Source organism: Pterocles gutturalis, unplaced genomic scaffold, assembly GCF_000699245.1.
Source record: "Pterocles gutturalis isolate BGI_N339 unplaced genomic scaffold, ASM69924v1 scaffold19730, whole genome shotgun sequence".
Classification (NCBI taxonomy): Eukaryota; Metazoa; Chordata; class Aves; order Pterocliformes; family Pteroclidae; genus Pterocles; species Pterocles gutturalis.
Window position 1 is genome coordinate 56,838 of NW_010143890.1, and position 18,852 is coordinate 75,689.

An 18,852-nucleotide genomic window follows, 5' to 3' on the forward strand; every position below is an offset into this window, starting at 1 on the left:
CATAAAGACATCCAATGGGCAGAATCTGACAGCAGATATTTTGAAAAGGAAATCTGGTCCAGATGTTTAACAATTAAAGTGATTAATCACTTCAACAGCTTATCCAAGAATGTGGTAGATTTTCTGTCAACTGAAGCCATTAAATAAATAAATTTTTCCCGGAGACAAGCTTTAATTCATCCAGAAGTTACGGAAATCAGTGCAGGATTATTAGGTAAAGTTCCTTCATCCCTGTCATGCAGAAAATCACTCAGTTAAAATGATCCCTTTTTAGATTTCAATTTCTATGTCTTGCAGACATTTTCTGGGCTGTGGCACTGCAGTTAGCTAAAGCCGAACTCAGGCAGAAACAAGATTATGCTTCCTGAAGAGATAATGTCCCCCTCAGCATCAGGGATCAGACTGTTAAACTATGATTTTGAGGTCCTTCAGGACTCCTCAGTACCACCAAGTCTGTAAATATCAAGAGCTGCAGAAAAGCTCACAGAGAAATGCAACACAAAATATTGCATATAGACCTGGTCGCAGTGATCCACATATTCATAAGCTCCAGGCTGAGTTACCGCAACCCTCCCTACCTGGGAAGGAAACCACATACATTGGTTTCCCCTGGTAGGGAGCAGAACAGCCCATCTGACGGCCAGCCCAGGACACTCTGTGGATATTGATCTGTGGTCCTCACTGCTGGGCTGAGACTCCTTTGTCAAAATAACAGTTTGGAGAGAGCCTGCCTCAATCAATATCCCACAGGACTGGTCCTCAGTCCCTGTGAAACTGCCTCTTTCTCCATTCAGCTAAAGCAGGCAAATTATAAAGGAAGAGCAGAAAGGAGGAAATTCTTCCACAAAGCCAGCACCTCTGATCACTTCTAGTGGACCCATGAGAACAGTAAGACTACTGACGGTTGGCTTGGCCTCACCCCTCCTCAACATCTGCAGGGATCTGTGAAGAGGTTTTGTGCATGCCAGAGCAATTCACTCATCCACTGAGAAGTTCTTAAATTACTACAATCTTTCTGTGTCCAACTACAAACACCAGCAGCGCACAGACCTGTGCAATGCTCCTCCTGGGCATCCTATCACATTGTGGTCATGCTTGTGTGTTGGAAGGCAGACCAGGCTCTTCTGCAGACAACACTCAGCTGCTCCCCTCCTTTCCTGCACCAAAGGGTTTTCCTGCTGGTTGGACCAGGAGTTTTAAGCTGAGCACAAAAAAGGCCCAGAACCACACAATTTTGAGCAGTTAGTTACTTATTCACTAGCAGTGACCCCAAACTGTGGGGCATGAAAACCTTTGTGGAAAGTAATGTACTCTGTTTGCACGGTCATGACTTCATTCTCTTCTGTCTGACCCAGTGCACAGAGGAAAATAACAATGTGTTTAAATTTAATAATATCTCTTGTATACCAAAAGATATTCTTCCTGCCCTATTAAACAAAGAGCTGTACTGTACATTAATCCCACTGGAAAAAGGGAACAACCACAGCTGCAAGTATGACTAATAACTGACCCAGACTGTTACGGATGGCAAAAAAATTGTCTCAGAAAAATCTGTGAAGTTAGCTCTTTTTTCAGACCACTACTGTATATATGAAAGTAAAATTCTATTGAGAAAGAAACAGAGATTTCTACTTACTGATACAAGAAATAAGATCATTAAATCTTTCCTTAGGAAAGACAGGATTTTCCAGCCCTCGGAAATAGAGCTTCAGTACTCCAGCAACTGAGTTAATGTCATGGTTACTTTGGTCATCTGCCAAAGGATTTTCACCTTAAAAAGTAAATAAAGTGAATGAAAAACACATGCAGAAGCATTCTTGCATGCAACATTTTTATAAGTGAGTGACATTTTTGGGGGTTTTTGTTTTTACTGTGTGGGAGGTGGCAATGCAAGCATTCAAGTAAGACAATAAACACTGATTTAGAAATCACAGGCTATGATCAAAGTAGAAACAGCAGTCTGAATAAAGCTTCCTTTAAATTACATAACCTAGTGATCTCTTAGGTCCTGAACTTCCAACAAAGTATTTATGGACATGCTACGATTTTACGGTTAGTAAAAGAAAAAAGCCAAATATTCTCAACTAAGTAGGGTTTCTCAAACTATTTTTTGGGTGCTTACATAAAGCAAATCTAGTTAGATAACTCTTTGAATTGGAAATCTGTCTTCATTCTGAAAAACGAAAATATTCAGAAATATGTGCAACTGTTTTGTGAAAACACTGTATGGGAATTGAAACCTTAAAGGCCGTGACTGAACTGCGTATAATTGTGAAGACTTAATCTGTATTTTGAAACACTTTAAAATGTGTGTATCTTCCAGAAAAACACTACCTAGGAGAAGCAGTTAGCAATAAGGCAAATTTAAAAGGTGGAGAATAGGAATATGTGGCTTTACCTAGCATGTAAAAACAGCTGCTTCACATATCTTGTCAAAGATAAAATCAGGTTTAACAAGATATGTAACTAATCCTGGGGAGAAAAATACTGTGCATATTTTTTCATGCTTTTAGTCACAAGGCTTATTGCTCCAAGGGTTTTCTTATTAGCAGATGATCTGCAAAAGGTTTTCCTGTAAATTAAAAAAACCCAGCTTCTAAAACCCAAGAAAAGAGAATACAAGATTTTAAAAAATTTGTAACTATTATTGTTTTAAGACAATTAGGGGTTGCTGGATCCTGGCTGCCCTAGCAGAGCAATCCTAGGCTGGGTGTCGCAAGCTGCTCATGTTTGAAAAGCTGTTTTCACTTCCTGTATTTTTCCCGTAATTCCTCCTCTGGAGCTGAAGGTTCCTTAGGGAATGAAAACAGTGATTGAAAGTAGCATGACCCTTTCACAGCCCATATTTGCATTGACTGTGATGCCACTTTGTCAGAGGGACCAGAAAGTCGAGTACTCCTATTTCAGAAGATCAAGTAACAGGGTTCTCAAATTGCATTAAGAAGTCTCTTGAATCTAATTAAAAACCTTAATCTTTCCTTTCTGAGGATCTTTAAAATAAAATATAGACAAGCTACCATTTGCAGATTATCATTAACAAAAGACTAAAGTTTACAGTTGATTCAAGAGTCATATGCCTTGTCTAAAAATGAAAACCAACCTCAAGCTCCTAGGACATAACAAGGGAAAAACATGTACATGTCATCATTATACTTCATCTTTAAGTATACGACGGTGCAAAGTTTTAGGTGCTGTACACAAAGTACATACAAACTGCTTAAGCAGCCAAGAAAGTAATTAGAATTTAAAAGCTTTTAAAATGTCAGATATTTAGGTGTTCAAACACAGGAAAATGCAATTACCTCTCTCAAATGAATTTTTAATATCATTGACTTCCACCTGGGAACCAGACACTCTAAAAATTCCCTGATGCTGAAGACCTGCAGCAAAGATGGGAGATAGTGGTGAGAAATAAATCTAGTTTTAAAAACACTTTTAATCTCTATTTTAAAAAACAAAATTGTGGTGGCAAATATATTATGCAAAAGACACACAACAAAGTCAGGGCAATAATGAAATGGCGTAGTATGTTTCAGAGCTTACCGTATAAATTGATAAATCTGATACAGCTTTCCACGATGAGAGGAATGACTTGTCCTGAATCCTGGAAAAACAAGAGCAAAAAGAGTGAACTGCAGACCAGACAGAGGAAATCTCCCTACTCTGGACTGAATGTGAAAATGCATTTTCTTGGTCACTCCAGATGGACATACAGTGCTGGCAAAAAAACCACACAAGAAAAAAAAATAGTTTCTAACAGAGTTCTCTTCCAATTTAGAGAAGGAGGGAAAGGAACAGGTGAAGAGAAAAGATTACGGTTCTTCATGAAAATCACTGAATCGGGAATTCAGAGACTTTGTTCTCTACCTCTGCCACTGTATCTGGCTAACACTGTATGTGACATCTAAGCTCATGCATGTGTTTTAGATTTTTAAAGTAAAATGAGTTAAAGCAGTGAATTTGCCTTTTAAAAAATGTATTATTAAGAATAATAATTAATGATGAAGATGATCCCTCTGCATACATTTAACTTACCTTTCTTTTCCTGGTGGGGGAAATCCCACATGGACCTAACTATACAGGACCTAATTCCTTGGGGTGCTATTTTTTTGGTAAAAACTGTTGATCACAAACAGTTGAGAAGGCCTCTTCTGGACCTGCTGGACTATCAGAAAACGTCTTGGAGAAGAGCCACCAAATGGTATTGCATGGGGTACCAGGCATCTCCCTCCCTGACCCAAGAGCACTCCTGCGCACTCTGCTGATTTGCGTGTAGTAACACAAGGCAGATGATGGCCAGGGACACTGTTTCAGGCTGCACTAACTAGCTGATAGTACACTGTGCGGTGAACTGCAGCCACTTTGAGCTGACCATGTGGTTCAGCTGTCTCTTCTGTAGGCACAAGGCATTGGGAAAGGGAGGTCACAGCCTACACCTCCCCACCTGCAACTGGCAGACCTCAGGCATCCAAGCTCCTGGTCTCAGCCATGATACAGCAGCAGGTCTGTAGCTTCATCTTCAGTTAAGCAGATTAATAAAGGAGAAAAAATGCTTGTGATGGGAGGGGGAGAAGATGACTATACACTAATTTTCAGCGAGTTATTTGTCTTTTTCTTTTTAAACTGCTGATTTTCCAAAAGAACTGTCACAGTCCTTCGTCTGTGTGTTTTGGCACTTTAAAAAATTGATGTTTTACCCCAAGAACATTAATTATCATTATGTCATCAAATATCTATTAAAGAAACAAATCATATGACTAAAAATTATTTAGAAAAGTCGGTGCTTATGCTGGAAAAATTACTGTTTCATAAATAATAGGCACTTTTGAAATTCTTGTCTTGGAAGCTATAATTTTTCTTTCCAAATGAATTTCAAATATGTAAGCATTCAGAGAATTGACTAATTCATTTGAAAGTTTAAGGTAAAACCAGTCTGTATTACAAAACCATTAATTCAACAGCACCCTGTAACTCAGAATACACATTTCCTGTTACAAACTGGTCCTTCATTTTCATGCTAAATTACATTAATAGGAAGTTTGTGAATTAAACCCAAGTAGAAGAAAAGCGAACTGCTAAAAAAGGTTTGAAAAATAACACACAGTGGAGCAATGAAACAATGCACTTCCTGAGATAACCTAACCCCTGATCTCTGTGCTCCACGTTGTTTTAGTGGGGCTTACAAAATACTGTACTGCAAATTACGCTATTTAAGTTGTGACTTCTCTTTTAATTTAAAACCTAGCAAAGACCGGATAGTCAAGAATCAGTAATATCTGAATCAGTAATATCTGGATGATCATTTTCTGTTTGAGTTGTGTCACGAGTCAGTAACAGCTGAATAAAAAAACCCCTAGGGAATAGGTCAGCTGCTAAAACCAGGAACACTGTCATCTTCACCAACACTGAGCATCCTGGCTCTCCAAAAAAGCAGACTATTAGAAAGCATGCACAACATGCACCCGTATCTCCTGTTAGTACACCGGTTCATGCAAAGAATAGAAAGCCTCGGAAAAGATAGTGTTTGCAGTAAGAAATTGCACAAAACTAAATTATTTTCATACCCAGTTTTGGAGAATCTATTCAGAACCACGCACAATTTTGTAGTCCTGAAATAATCTAAACTAACATCTTTGGATTTTGGATCTAATGACAAGAAAATAATTTGAAGTAACAATCTGTGTTGGGGAAATGTCAAGAACAGTTACCCTACTGCTACTGTGAATTTAATCTGATGTGTATAGTCAGTGAATGTATGTCTGGGACTAATTACAATTTCTTATGATACAAAAATGTAATGAAAAGCAATTTGGTGGGATACTATATATTTCACTAGCTGTAATCCTTTTCTGACTGTCAAAATGACTCATCCCTATCAGGAATGACACGGTCTTTGGGCACAGATGCTCTCCTAGGTTAGCTCCCACACTGGCAAACCTGTCATGAGGCTACCAGCTTTCTTTTCCTCTTTCCTTTTGAAAGACTAACGATGTGGGACTCTCCACTTGCAAGTAAGCCCTGTCACCCACACTTGCCATGTAGCATAAACCTCTTCTCTGTAAGAGAAAATGACAGGGCAACATTTCTCTTGATTTGGTATGTGCTTCTCTAACCCAGGGGCTTTTTGTTGTGGGAGTTTCTGCTTCTTTGCTTACTTTCATCCTTGAGCAAGAAACTGTTCATGATATTCACCTCTTGCATCATGTGATGATTCCTGAAAAGTCTTTGCACTTCACAGCACTGCCTGCATAATAACAGTAGGTTTTCCTATAGTTGTACTACGGGTTGGTGAAAGCTTGATTCAAAGACAGCTACACTAGTGCGGTGTCACTGAGCACAGAGTTTGTTCTGCAAAATATTTGCTGTTAGCTATGTTGCACAGGAAGAAAAAAAAAATATCCCTGTAACATTCAAACCCAGTTCACAGAGCCTGCAGTCAGGAATTTCATTCACTGCGTTTATAAATGTATTGTTATATATATTTTTAAGATTTCTTTCCTTCAGCTCTGTCAGCTAGTGCCCAGAGGCACTAACTGACTATGATGGGCAGGTGCTTATTAATGAATAAGAAAATATCCATCATTCAAGACTACAATCACTCCAGAGCCGTGGTCTGGTTCAGTTTTCCCTGCTGTACTTGTACACTCATTTCTTAATGCAAACTCCTCCCCCCCGCATCTTTGAAAGAACTAATTTTGAGCCAGGCATGAATGCAACCCGAGAACGAGGCAGAGATGGTTCTCTTGTCACCAGAACTATACCTGATGTCTCGTGTGAGAGTTCCTTCGGCCTCGGCTAGAAGCATTATTAGAAATAAAAGTATGAGAAAGAAGAAGATAGTAAATACAGCAAAGACACAAGATCCAGAATAGCGGTGATCACAATTTCACACAATATAATAAATTCCCAAAGTCACAGGAAATAAAAAGCTGGTTATCAAACCCAAGGTAATACTGCTTCTCCACAGACTTTGAATATGGAATGTAATGAAAATGGCAAGCAGGAAATTGTGCTAAGTCATGGGATGCACCACTACATCTTCTGCATGAGGCTAAGTTTCCTAATAAAACCAGGCTGCCAATACTATCCCTACTCAATTAACAAAATTGTAGGGAGGTTAACGTGAGACATGAATCCCCTTCTTTCCCTCTGACTTCAGGAAGTATTATATTGATCAACCGGGAAAGAAAAGAGCCCCAGGACAAACTTAAACATAATGATCTGCCTCAGCTCACGTGAGGTGGTGACCATTATCGTAAGAAGTGTTGAGATCAGCCACTGGGGTGGCTGGTGCCAGTACCTTGATGAATGACTCCAAATCACCATTAAACAACTTAGCACTATACTGTGATCGGGGTCTGGGCTTCCTGTGTTTCTGGGGCTTAGGGGGCAGATTTGGAGGCCTAAGGGAAGGGAATATGATTACTGAGCAAGGTAGAATTAAGTCACACAATAAAACGAAATGTCTGAAAGCTCATGGCAAAACAACAGAACATTGTAAAGGGAGAAATAAACACAGTGCTTATCAAATAAAGACTTTCCATCAAATTTAAGTGTAACATAGTTATTAAAGAGTGGAGAATGCCCCCATTAAAAACACATTATTTATGGATAAATATTGTCATTCTTTATGAAACCCTGCTTTGCAGTTTTACCATACACATTTATTCCAAACACTGCACAATTGGACTGGCCTTTTTTGTTGCGGTCACGCATAAAATGTGCAGCAACCACTGGAATTCATCCTGCCAGCCATGGCAGAACACAGGCCACTCGAAGCACCTCTTATCAAGCAGAAAAGTTGCTTCATGCTGAAGAAGCTTCAAATGCAAATTAAAGCTGCTCAGCAGACTCCTAAGATGCTTCAAAACCAAACTGTCTGCATTTTCAACTAGAGCCTGGAAGGTTAAACAGCTTTAGCCTTCCACATCCAACCATCAACATTTTCACACAAGAAAAGAAATGCCTTGCAAATTAGCTAAAGGAATTAAAAGAATATAATCAACTTGAAACAAACAAACAAAAGCAGCATAAAGCAAAAAAAGAAAAGGAAGAACACACAAAACTTTGGTCTGCAAAACATTTACCTAGTATGTTACACATGTGATGACTACAACTGAAAGAGATTACAGGAAATAAATATTGTTCTCTAGGTCACAATTTATTTTGTGAATGTCAGGGTACTCTGCATGCCAACAGCTTGCCTAGTTTCCCTGCATCTACAGTCCAGTGTTGCAATGTGTTTTTTCAAGAATTAGGAATTAGGTTTTGGGGGAAACAGCGAGGAGGAAACAATAATACACAGAACATTAACTGGTGGGACTTTGGCCTGTTTTGGTACTATCCACTATTTTAAACTCATCTTTAAAAATATCGTCTTCCCTTCTACAATTTAACTTTGACCTTGAAGAACATTTCCATTTGCATGTCTTACAATCTGTAAACTTAGCTAAACCTTGGGACAACAGGCAGGTCCCAGCCAGACTGGGGGAACTGGTGCTGAGGAACAGATGGGCAGGCCCTACTCCCTGAGAGTTTCCTTCTCTAAAGGGACCAGCTGCGAGAAGACAGGAGGTAAGATGGCTTCAAGCTGATCACCCACTTTACTAAGTTAAAACCATTGCCTAAATCCATCATCTTCTTTCAGCTGCTTACAGAGGAGAGAATTTAGGATGATGGGAGCCTGATAAGTCACCTGCTTTGGAGCCAGGAAAGAATGTTCTTCTCATTAGGCATAAGCCTGCTGACTTCCATCCATTCCTGGTAGCATGTGGGGACAGAGGCACAGGTCTCAAAGCCATAGCTCTCAAAATTAATGTCGCAGGTCTCAAAATTAAAGGCACAGGTCTCAAAATTAATGTCACCAATTGGGAAGAATGTGCTGATTTGTTACTGCTTTTCAACTGGGGTCATGTAAGGAAAGCAGGTGAATAAGTCCAGCTTGACAGAGCTAAAATGGACCACAGAGTGGTGGGAGAAAGGGAGCTCTGTGTCTGCACAGATGTCGCCAGGAACATGGGGGCCAGGCAGAAGAAATTATACAAAGCCAAGTAGTCCAGCAAAAGGCAGAGCTAGAGCTGGATCCAAAATTCTTAGCTAGGAGGGCATGACTTTTTGGTTTTTTTCAATCCAAAGATGAGGTGTGGTGGCAAGGCCACTCCTGTCCAGGAAGCAAAAAGTAGAAAGAGAAGGCATTGAGCAAGGATGTATTGCATGAAAGGGAAAGGGAAGGGTGAAACCAGGAAAGCTGGGCTGAATGTTCCTGCTGTCACCAGGATGGGAAGGGTGGTGCTGGTAGCAGTGGATACACAGAAGTGTCAGCTGCAAATCCAAACAGTTGCCATTGCCCCCCATAACCTGATAGCCTGAGGGCTGCAGCGGGCTCATCTGTGTTTCTGTCTGCAGGCAGTGCCACAGACGTGGCGTTCCACAACTGAAAAAATACGTGCTGCACAAAGTGGGGAGATCTAACACTGTATCCCTTCTCTTCTGTGAATATATAGATCAACTTAAGTATCAAACACATGGATGAGGGGTGCAGCAGCTATTCCTGTCCAAAGCTAGGTTATCAATGATGCAGCCTATCCCCCAAATTCATCTCTGTATCAGGTTCTTCTGAATGGTGTATCCTGATGAAGTGAATTACAAACCATGAGAGGCAAGGAATCTCTAACAAATGAAAATAAATTATTTTCTAGCACCAGAAAGCTCCCTGCAACTTCCAAATTTGATGTGCGATTCACAAATATTTTTAAGGATCTCCCAGCTTGTCCCACCCTTGACACTGGCCTAAGCAGCTCACAAGAACAAGGAAGATGAACAGTCAGTCTGGTCCTTTCCACATCAGCATGCAGGAACAGAAATGCTGAACATTACAACACACAGGTCCTGTACACAATTTACGTAACAACAGCAACAACGTTATATACCCTTACAAACTCATTCTAAAATTTTTAATTTCTAAGATTTTCTTACATTTGTAACTCTAAATCTTACCTTGTCGTCATGTATTCAGCCCTGTGACCTGGAAAAGTTCAATAAACAGGAAACAATAATTTGTAGGTTTTAGGGAAATTTTTATGTATCTAAATTATGCTTGGCAAATTACTTTAACCCTAACTTTCATGTTAGCAGCAAAAGATATACAATTACACAACAAACAGGACAGTGCTGTTGTCTGCCATCTCCACAGTTACATTTAAAATACAAACACAACCCATGTTATGGAACAACTTTTAAGAAGCCTGTCCACAGATTAAAGAGGCACTTGATACTGTAAATAAGTTGCAGTAAAACTCCAAACAACATCTATTGTTTGTGCTCATGTGTTTTAGTGACTAAAGCAGTATGGAAATAGAGCTGCGCCAAGATTAGATGACATCTTCCCATGTGCCTAAACGTCTTTAGTACTGAAAATAAGGAAATCTACACACCAATGGTTTGCTATTGAAAGACTTTTTCCTCTCCTCTGTCTGTGTTTTGCAGGAAAAAAAATACAATGCTACCACTGGGAAGCACCACAGAACTGTGGAGAAATGTAAGGAAGCAAATACCGTATTTCAGAAAGGTTCCTGGATAACCTTTGCAGAACAACAGACCAGTAAGTCAGGCATGTGCACCATGTCAACTCATGATAATGAAAAACAAAATAATGAAACAGTAGGAAGTTCATGGTATGATAAGTTCCAACCAGCCTGGTTTTCTCAAAGGGAGATTATGCCCTATTAATTTATTAGAATTCTTTGAACATGTCATTAAAATACTGGATAAAGGAGAATCAGCTGAATTAATTAATTTAGACTTTCAAAGGCCCCTGATAAATTTCTTCACAAGAGGCAACTAAAGTAACTAAATAGCCATGGATTGAGTGGCAAAATATTCTCATTGATCAAAAACTAGTGAAGAAAAGGGAAACTGACTGGAATTAAATGGTCTTTTTTTCATCATGACAAAAGTATAACAGTAATTTACTCAAGTCTTCCCATTAGGACCATTTACGTAATACATAATGCGTTTATTAACATCCTAGGGAGCTAAGGAGCATCCTAGGGATCCACAGCAGCTAAGGAGACAGAACATTGTGCAGACGACTGAAATACTTTCGTATCAAATCCTGACAAAGCTGTGAAGCCCTTCAGAGGGGTTTAGCAATGTTAGGGAACAAGACACATAATGGCAAATGAAATTCAGTATTAACAGGTTCAAGTAAGATATTAAGGAAGAAAGAATTAAACACCTGTGCAGCTAACAGAACTACAGATAACTATACTGACTCTGAAAATCACTCTGAGCATCATTTAGGCTACGTCTAAGACTACTGCTCAGTTCAAAAGTGACGTCAAAAAAGCTTGTCAGACTGCATAAAGAAAGAAAACCAGTGATATGTAAAATGTAGTATTATGTGGCAATGTCCAGGTGCACCTGAAATACTGCACAGTACCAAAAGCCCTAATCTGAACATACATTTTGCAGTACCAGAGGAGCGGGGATCCACAGGAGGTGGCACAAAGAATAAGTTCTGGGAAAAATCTTTGGCATCAGCAAGACATATAAAGATTGTTGGCACCTGTTTTAGAGAGGTGAAAAAGAGGGATGAAAGAAGAGGATGCAAAATAATCTATGACAGGGAAAGCGTAAGCCAGGAACTTCTCTCTACTCGTGTAACCAAGGGAAATTCATTAACACTAAGAATCCCAAGAATAAATGCTAATAAAACAAAAGATGTTACATATCCCAAGTCTGAGGGATTTTAAACACATCCCTGATATTTAACAGAGTAGGGCAAAACTATCTGGGACACAGGGGCAGTTTCTTCTATATCTGCTTATTCTCTTTCTTTCATTTCTCTTTGTTTTGTTCAATAGATGAGCCTTGAGTCTGACCTAATACGAGTATCAGTGCGCTTGCTATGTTTAGGATCAATTTCATTCGAGTATTTCTCATGTACTTTTCCAAATTTGTAGGTGCAGACTCAGCACAGAGCACTTCATCTATCTGCCTTGTGCAGGTCATGAATATGCATCTGCTGTGTCCATAAACAGCAACAGACTTGTAGTAGGTAGGTGATGAACTGGAACAGAAGCCAAATGCTGTCAATGTTGTGGACACCAGACTGGAATCTGGATTTATTCACCCTACATCCTTACACTGTACAGGTCTGAATAAAAGCAAGAGAGGGTGCCAAATTAAAATCTCCAGTTCAGACAACCCTCTCCCCTTCTCTCCCTCTTCCCCCATTGACCCTTCCATTACTTAATACAGCACTCCGTGTTACTTGTCTGCTTTCTTGCTGACATGACAGTTTCCACAAAAGGCAGCCTGAATGGAGCAAAGGAGCAGTTCACTTTCTACAGATTGATTTCTATACTAGCTACCACAATAACATGATTCCACTGTAATTCTACTCTTTCAACCATCTCCATTCAAGAAATGTACAGAATCCAGGTCCTCCTTCCAAGGTATGTGCACTGTACCGCAGGACATGCCTCAATAGAAGGGGGTACTTGAACTTTTTAACTGGTAAGGATGATGGCTTTTTCTTCAAGTATCAGCTTTGAATGTGCATGTATACCTTTGGGATACTATTTGTATGTGCTGTGCTGTGCTATGATCGTGCAACAACTGCGCAAAAACACTGTGGGCAACACAGACGAAATACTCAGGGTTACAGCTGGTGGGTCAAAGGGAACTCTTCTAACAGAACGGTCCAAGCATGCCTGAGTATCGCAGAACAGCCCAGAGCCTGACAGCAATTTATCATTTAGATCACCCTGCTGAGAAGGGTGAGAAACTGCTGAGAAGTTTTTCTTTGGATTTCCTTTCATACAGTTCTTTCCTTATTTCTTTCCCACACGCATTAGGCAACAAATTCTGTTGCCTTTTATCTTTCTTCCTTCAGTAAATTATAACGCATTTTACTGGGCTTCCAAATAACAAACATTTACTTTATTTTTCCAAATACATTTTCTGTGAAGATTTGGAAGAAAACTGTTCTCTTTTTTGACTAACATCAGCTGCACATTTTTGCATGAATAAACTGCTCAACGCACGCATTCAAAATGAAATCCTATTAAATAAAAACTTCAACAAGAAAGAACATAATGTCGTTAGTTGTCTAAAAAAAGCTACAATCTTGTACAGTCCAGCCTTGTAAGAAAATGCTGCTTTTTTTTTCTACACCCAACCTCTGTCACTCCCTGGACAAGGGCTTTGTTTGGGTCATAGCCACTGAACTGTTAACAGCTCTTTAGCCACCTATACAACTGAATTTCATGTGGATCTAGGCTTTTGTATTAAAAAGCAAGAAGAGATCTGATTAACAACAGATTTTTGGCAGTAAAAAGAAAATAAATTGACACATCCTTTAGAGACACTCTTTAGAGAACAAGTTTCCTTTCTTGAGTCTGAACTTTGAATTACAGTCTTTAACCTTCAGGAGAGGATTTTTTCTCTTTGGGGTGTAATTCACTTCTTCTCAAGCCTGTAACGCTCTGTGTGGCTAGTCCTCAAGGCTTGCAGGGTGATTATCTTTTTCCCTTTCGTCCATGAGGAAATGCCTGTTGGCAGGGCTGGTAAGAGGTAGGCTGGAACTGTGCATGGTGTCTGATTCGTTACTGCTTTACTTCATTTGATCATGGACATCAGATGACTTGGTTTATATTTTAAGATGTATTTTTAAAAATTATGGGGAGTGTTCAGGACAATGGATAATTTTCTGCTATCATAATTTGTAGTGCAATATTCTTTTTTTGTAATGCAATAATTTTATATGTAAAAATAAAAACCAACAGGTACAGAGCTATTCATTAAGTTTTCATTTATTCTAGTTCATAATACGCAAATACTTTATAGAAACCCAATGTTAAATTAAGTCTATAAGAGTCTCACTACTGACATTAGTGAGGTCAGGATTTCACCTACTACCTTTCACAAATGCTCCACTGAGTTGTTAGGACGCAAGAAGGACGTTCATATCCGTGTGTCAGAAATGTTGCACTAGTAAGTTCATTGTAACAGATCCATCCTTGTTAATTTTGTATGCTTAAAAAAATATCACTCTCCCCCAACTCGTAAAAAACCCCCCTAGTCAAGAGAATCATTGGGAAGTAGAAACAGTACATTTGTCACAGCTTGTAAATCACCCTGCACTGACTGTGTCAGCTCTCCTTTCAGACACAAGGTTTTTCATTCAACAGTTCCATTTCCAAATATAGACACTTGTCTAAACGTCTGCACAATGGAATAAATATCTGCGGAAGAAATAAAATAAATTTATAGTATATAGTCTTACCACTGCACCAGAACTATGACTGGTAAACGTCAAATCTATGCTTACTGGACAACAAAGCTTTAAGTTTTGTAATTACTTTCCCACATACCTTTGGCATTTCAGTGGGTTCATTGTATAGTCTGTAATCACTTTTCAGTTTACTGTGTGATATTTACCTTCTCCAAGTGTCCTCTGCAGCAAGTCATGTTTTGCTTGAAGTTTTGTGATGAGATTACTACCTTCCAGATATTCTCTGAATTTCTGTAGAGATGCAGATCAATCTATTACTATGGATGTGACATAAATTCCAGGAACATCTGCATGATGTTTACTTCAGGTGTTTGTTCTGTATCACATGAATGAGAAGGAACCAACATACCATGAAATAGAATTGCTCTGTTTCCTGCTGGTTAGCTCTTCTTTTTGCAATGCTAGGCTTACTCAGGTATGTCTCAGAGACTGTTGACTTCACAGACTCCGTTGAGCGACTGTGCTGGAAACACTCTGACACATCATAGTCTTCAATGGTGACCATATCTTGTATTGTCTGCAGGGTAGCCTCTGTTGTTTTCTTAACCTGGTGTTAAAAAGCACAATTTACCAAAGGGGAAGATAAATACATACCAGAACAGCTTAGAAGGGAAGCCCATTACTCAAAATAATTCTCTGGCATGCTGCCCCAAACAAACTGATGTGTGAATGTGAAAAATTACATGTGCTATAACAGTTATCTTATGTAATAGAAGAACAACATGATTACGTTTCCTCTGTAGTTCTCTGCTGTACCACGGTACAATCCACAAACATGGATGTACTCTTGTGTTGACTGTATAGCACTCTCAAGCGTTTGTTTCCTGAAATTAGAATCAAAATGAGACATGATTTGATTACGGTCCCTAATCTGGGACAACAGGCAATAGAGATGGTACACTTCTCTGAAGGGTCAACTCTCCCACATGTGGTCTATGTGTTTGAACGTGTACAAGGATCCGGCTGCCAGAACAACATGTTCTTCCAAGATAAAAATCTGTGACACAATTCTGTAGAGAGCTATGGTGAGGAGCACAGTGATGTTTAGACTGCAGAAGTGCAATACACAGCTGGAGGAGGGGGTTGGAGAATGAACTATTTACACCAGCATCACAGCACTTCCTACGGGCTGCAGAGCACAGTTGCTCATAGTGGAAACAGGGCATGGACGCTGTGGAACAGGGGATGCAGTGTTTCCACAACACAATAAAGTAACTGGCGAGATTCACAAGCATGTGATCTACCTCCCAGTTCTGCTTCAGAAGAGTCTCTATCAGAGTCAACTTAACGAAATCATGCACACTTCTACACACATCTCCGGTGCAGGCAAACATCCTTTCCGTGCCTGTCAACATGATTTCCCCCCCTATGCCCTTGGCATTTCACTTTACTGAAAGAAATAATCTTTCTCCTTCCTTTTGTCTTTTTTACCTTGAGATACTTTCTAAATTAAAATTTATTTTTTTTAAAAAAAAAGACTACTGTACATGCCCCACAGACATTAATACTTTGAGCTAGGCATTCAGCACATAACACAGAAAGAGAAAAACTGGAATCCTGAAAACTTATCAGTAAAGTACACCAAGAAATTAAATTACCCCTATGTTTTAATTTAGGAACGGATTCTCATTTAAACTGAGGGCCTTTAACACTGCCTTAAATTGGATAAAAGCGCAATTTATACCCACTGGGAGGCCGCTCTCTGCTGCCAGAGCAGGGGAAAGAGAATAGCATAGCTTTTCTGTATTCTATCAAAAAATGCATTTTATTTTCCTAGGTGAGCTATTCCCATCACAGGCATTCAGTACTTGTGTTTATAAATAGCTGAGAGCCCAAGAGATTTTCACTCAGCTACCACAAAAGACAGCCTAAATTCCTTTGTACTACAGAAGTAGCAATTTGGGGACTGGACAGAGGGTGGTCACAGAAGACAATAACAGTGCTCAGTGGCTTTCTGCCACAAAAATTTAAAAATATGTGCTGTAACAAGTTTACATGGAAGCATCTGCCAAACACACAGCTCAATAAGGTGAATATATGGACAGGTAAAAGATGAAGTTTCCAAACATCTATAAAGCAGACAAAAATTCACCTTAGCACATTTGCCAGTATTTGATTTTTAAAATTAAAACAGCTCACACAGATTGAAGCCATTTCAGCATCATTTACACGCTTTTGACAAGGTAGAAGACACTGCACCTTCCTGAAAATCGTCTTCAATGCATAGCCTGTGTAGACTCAGATCTTACCTCCTCATTTTCGATTTTGAGTGTGGCCAATCGCGACTGTAGTTGCTGATATCTAAGCATAAGCTCTGCTTGCACAGGTTGCTGGGCAGTGACCTGACAAACCTAACAAAGAATCAAAAAGAGCTGTAAGATTCAAGGAATTAAAAAAACAGTCAATAGTCTTTGGTTGCTCTCCTTAAAGCTAGGTGAATTCCTACCAAAGCTATTAAAACTTAATAAACGAGACAGTAGAACATGTCCATCTAAATTTAAAGTATATGTTACAAGGTGTGGAACTACATACTGCATCATAAGACTACAGACCACAGTCTTGTTGTATGTTTGTTTTGCGTTGCTTCTCTATCACGAAGAAATGCAAACCCTGGAGTTACCTTCAAACAAAATACATACATGGGTGATTCTGCATTCTGCTTTGCTGACGGCCTTTGGTGTAGCAGAACAGGGCACAGCGGTCGTACCTTGTACTCTTGGAAGCCTCCAGATGATAAAATGGGGGAGGGAAGAAGTGGAAAAGGCTGTATTTCAGCTTGTGCAATTTGGAACAGCTCTGCAGCTGCTTTCAAATAGCACCCACAAGCTCTGTTATGGGTAAGGCAAGTAGTGAAGACATAAAGCCACTACTCACACTGGTGCTGGGCTGAGCACAGGTTCACCAGTAAATCTGCAGCAATGTCATTATCAGTAATACAGAATATAATAACATACAATGGTTTTTACTTGAGAACTCTGAAGCTCAGAACGGTGCTGCCAGTTTTTGCAAAATGTTCTTGGTGATCCACTTGTTTTTGGGTAGCAATAACAGCTTTTACCAAACTCTTTGTACAAGGGGACAAACTCTCTATCTTGGTATATAGAAACAGAAACAGTCACTGTGGGGATACTTGTCAGTATACAGACCTCATCACCCATATGAGACTGAAACTCAAATTTCATTGGTGGACAAAAAGCGTTGGGGTACATTTCCATAAATCTCTGTTTGTCACTTCGTGGCTCCAAGCTGTCAACTGCATTTTCAATGATGTCTAAGCCCTCATGCCTGGAAGTTTCAAGGTTATACTCTGCTGAAAGGTATGTTCTTAGGGCTCTGTTCAGACTAGCGTGGTATCCAAGATCGCAACACTAAAAACACAATAAAGAGAAAAGAAAACAAATTAAAAAGGATGAAGACCATTCCAATATCCCAAGCCACAAATTATCACTAACATTTTCTGTCCTGAAATTCTTCTGTCTTTGAAGTATTTTACAAAATATCTTCAACATTAAAATACAATACTGGGGTCAAGATAGTAAGTATTTAGTATCCTCATTCTACTGCAAAGATTAAAGGACAGTTTTAGAAAAGCAATCAAGTGTACAAGTATGGTAATATGCTTGCATTTGTCTATGATATATAGGTGTGCAGTCAGGGTATTGACATAGAAGAGGTTTGGGACTCCACACACAAGTGAGCTTTTCAGTTTTATTTTCATATGTAAGCCTTGGATCATCCCTTTAAACCCACCCTGATGTAACTCTACCATCTCAGTCAATGCCAGCACCAAACTGAAAATGAAGCAGTTCCTGCTCACCATGTCTGTGCTCAAACAAAACCCCCCACAACTGCCTCTAGCATTAGTGACCCATCTAAGATGCTTTTTGATGCAGCAAGAACGGTTTAACATCCTCTCCCTTGATAGTGAAAATGTATTTACTGTAAACATCTTATTTCCCAGGCTCAGACAGAGCCAGCAATGTATGCGGCGTTACTAAATGCAGAAAGTCATAATTTATGTCTTTTTTTCGAGGGGTGAGAATAACACTGGAATGTAATTGAAACCTAATTGGTAGAACATAAAGTTGTGTTTGTTCTTGAATTTTAAACATCCTTGGTTTGCATTATTCATGATTGGTTAATATTTTAGAGGAACAGCTGAATATATTTTTAAAATGTCACAGCAGCAGCATATCAAGTGATTGTTTCCTTAATTTTTCCCCACATTACACAGTAAACAATATCCTCAGCTTCTGCTCAGTGAGCTTCCAGGTAATGGCAGATGTATCACAAACCTCGCTGTCACCCCAACAGTGGCACATCAGTCTGCTAACAGTCGCATACAAAGCAACGTTCTTTATTTGAACAGGAGAAATTTGTCCCAGTCAGAGGCCATTTCCTGGCTGGGGCAGTCAGGGAGCATGTTGCCTCAGGGCATCCCTCAGGCCCCAGCCACTTGTCCTGGGTGCCCACTCACAGTTTAAAATCATCCTTTGCTGCAGGACTCACAATTAAAAGGATGTAGTTGGGTAAAGAAGCAATTTGAATTCAGT

The 18,852-nt window shown here is 39.5% G+C and overlaps 1 protein-coding gene across 1 annotated transcript in view; it reads right to left on the reverse strand.

Annotated features, from left to right (window-relative positions):
- Positions 1 to 18,852, reverse strand: part of SRGAP1 (SLIT-ROBO Rho GTPase activating protein 1) — a 72,585-nt gene that overhangs the window by 24,477 nt on the left and 29,256 nt on the right. Inside the window, exons 6-14 of the mRNA XM_010084929.1 lie at positions 17,446 to 17,667; positions 16,549 to 16,650; positions 14,649 to 14,846; positions 14,446 to 14,530; positions 9,997 to 10,024; positions 7,301 to 7,403; positions 3,544 to 3,604; positions 3,303 to 3,380; positions 1,637 to 1,771 (exon numbers count right to left, since the gene is read on the reverse strand). Of these exons, the coding sequence (XP_010083231.1) occupies positions 1,637 to 1,771; positions 3,303 to 3,380; positions 3,544 to 3,604; positions 7,301 to 7,403; positions 9,997 to 10,024; positions 14,446 to 14,530; positions 14,649 to 14,846; positions 16,549 to 16,650; positions 17,446 to 17,667 (1,012 nt within the window). The remainder of the gene's footprint in view (positions 1 to 1,636; positions 1,772 to 3,302; positions 3,381 to 3,543; positions 3,605 to 7,300; positions 7,404 to 9,996; positions 10,025 to 14,445; positions 14,531 to 14,648; positions 14,847 to 16,548; positions 16,651 to 17,445; positions 17,668 to 18,852) is intronic.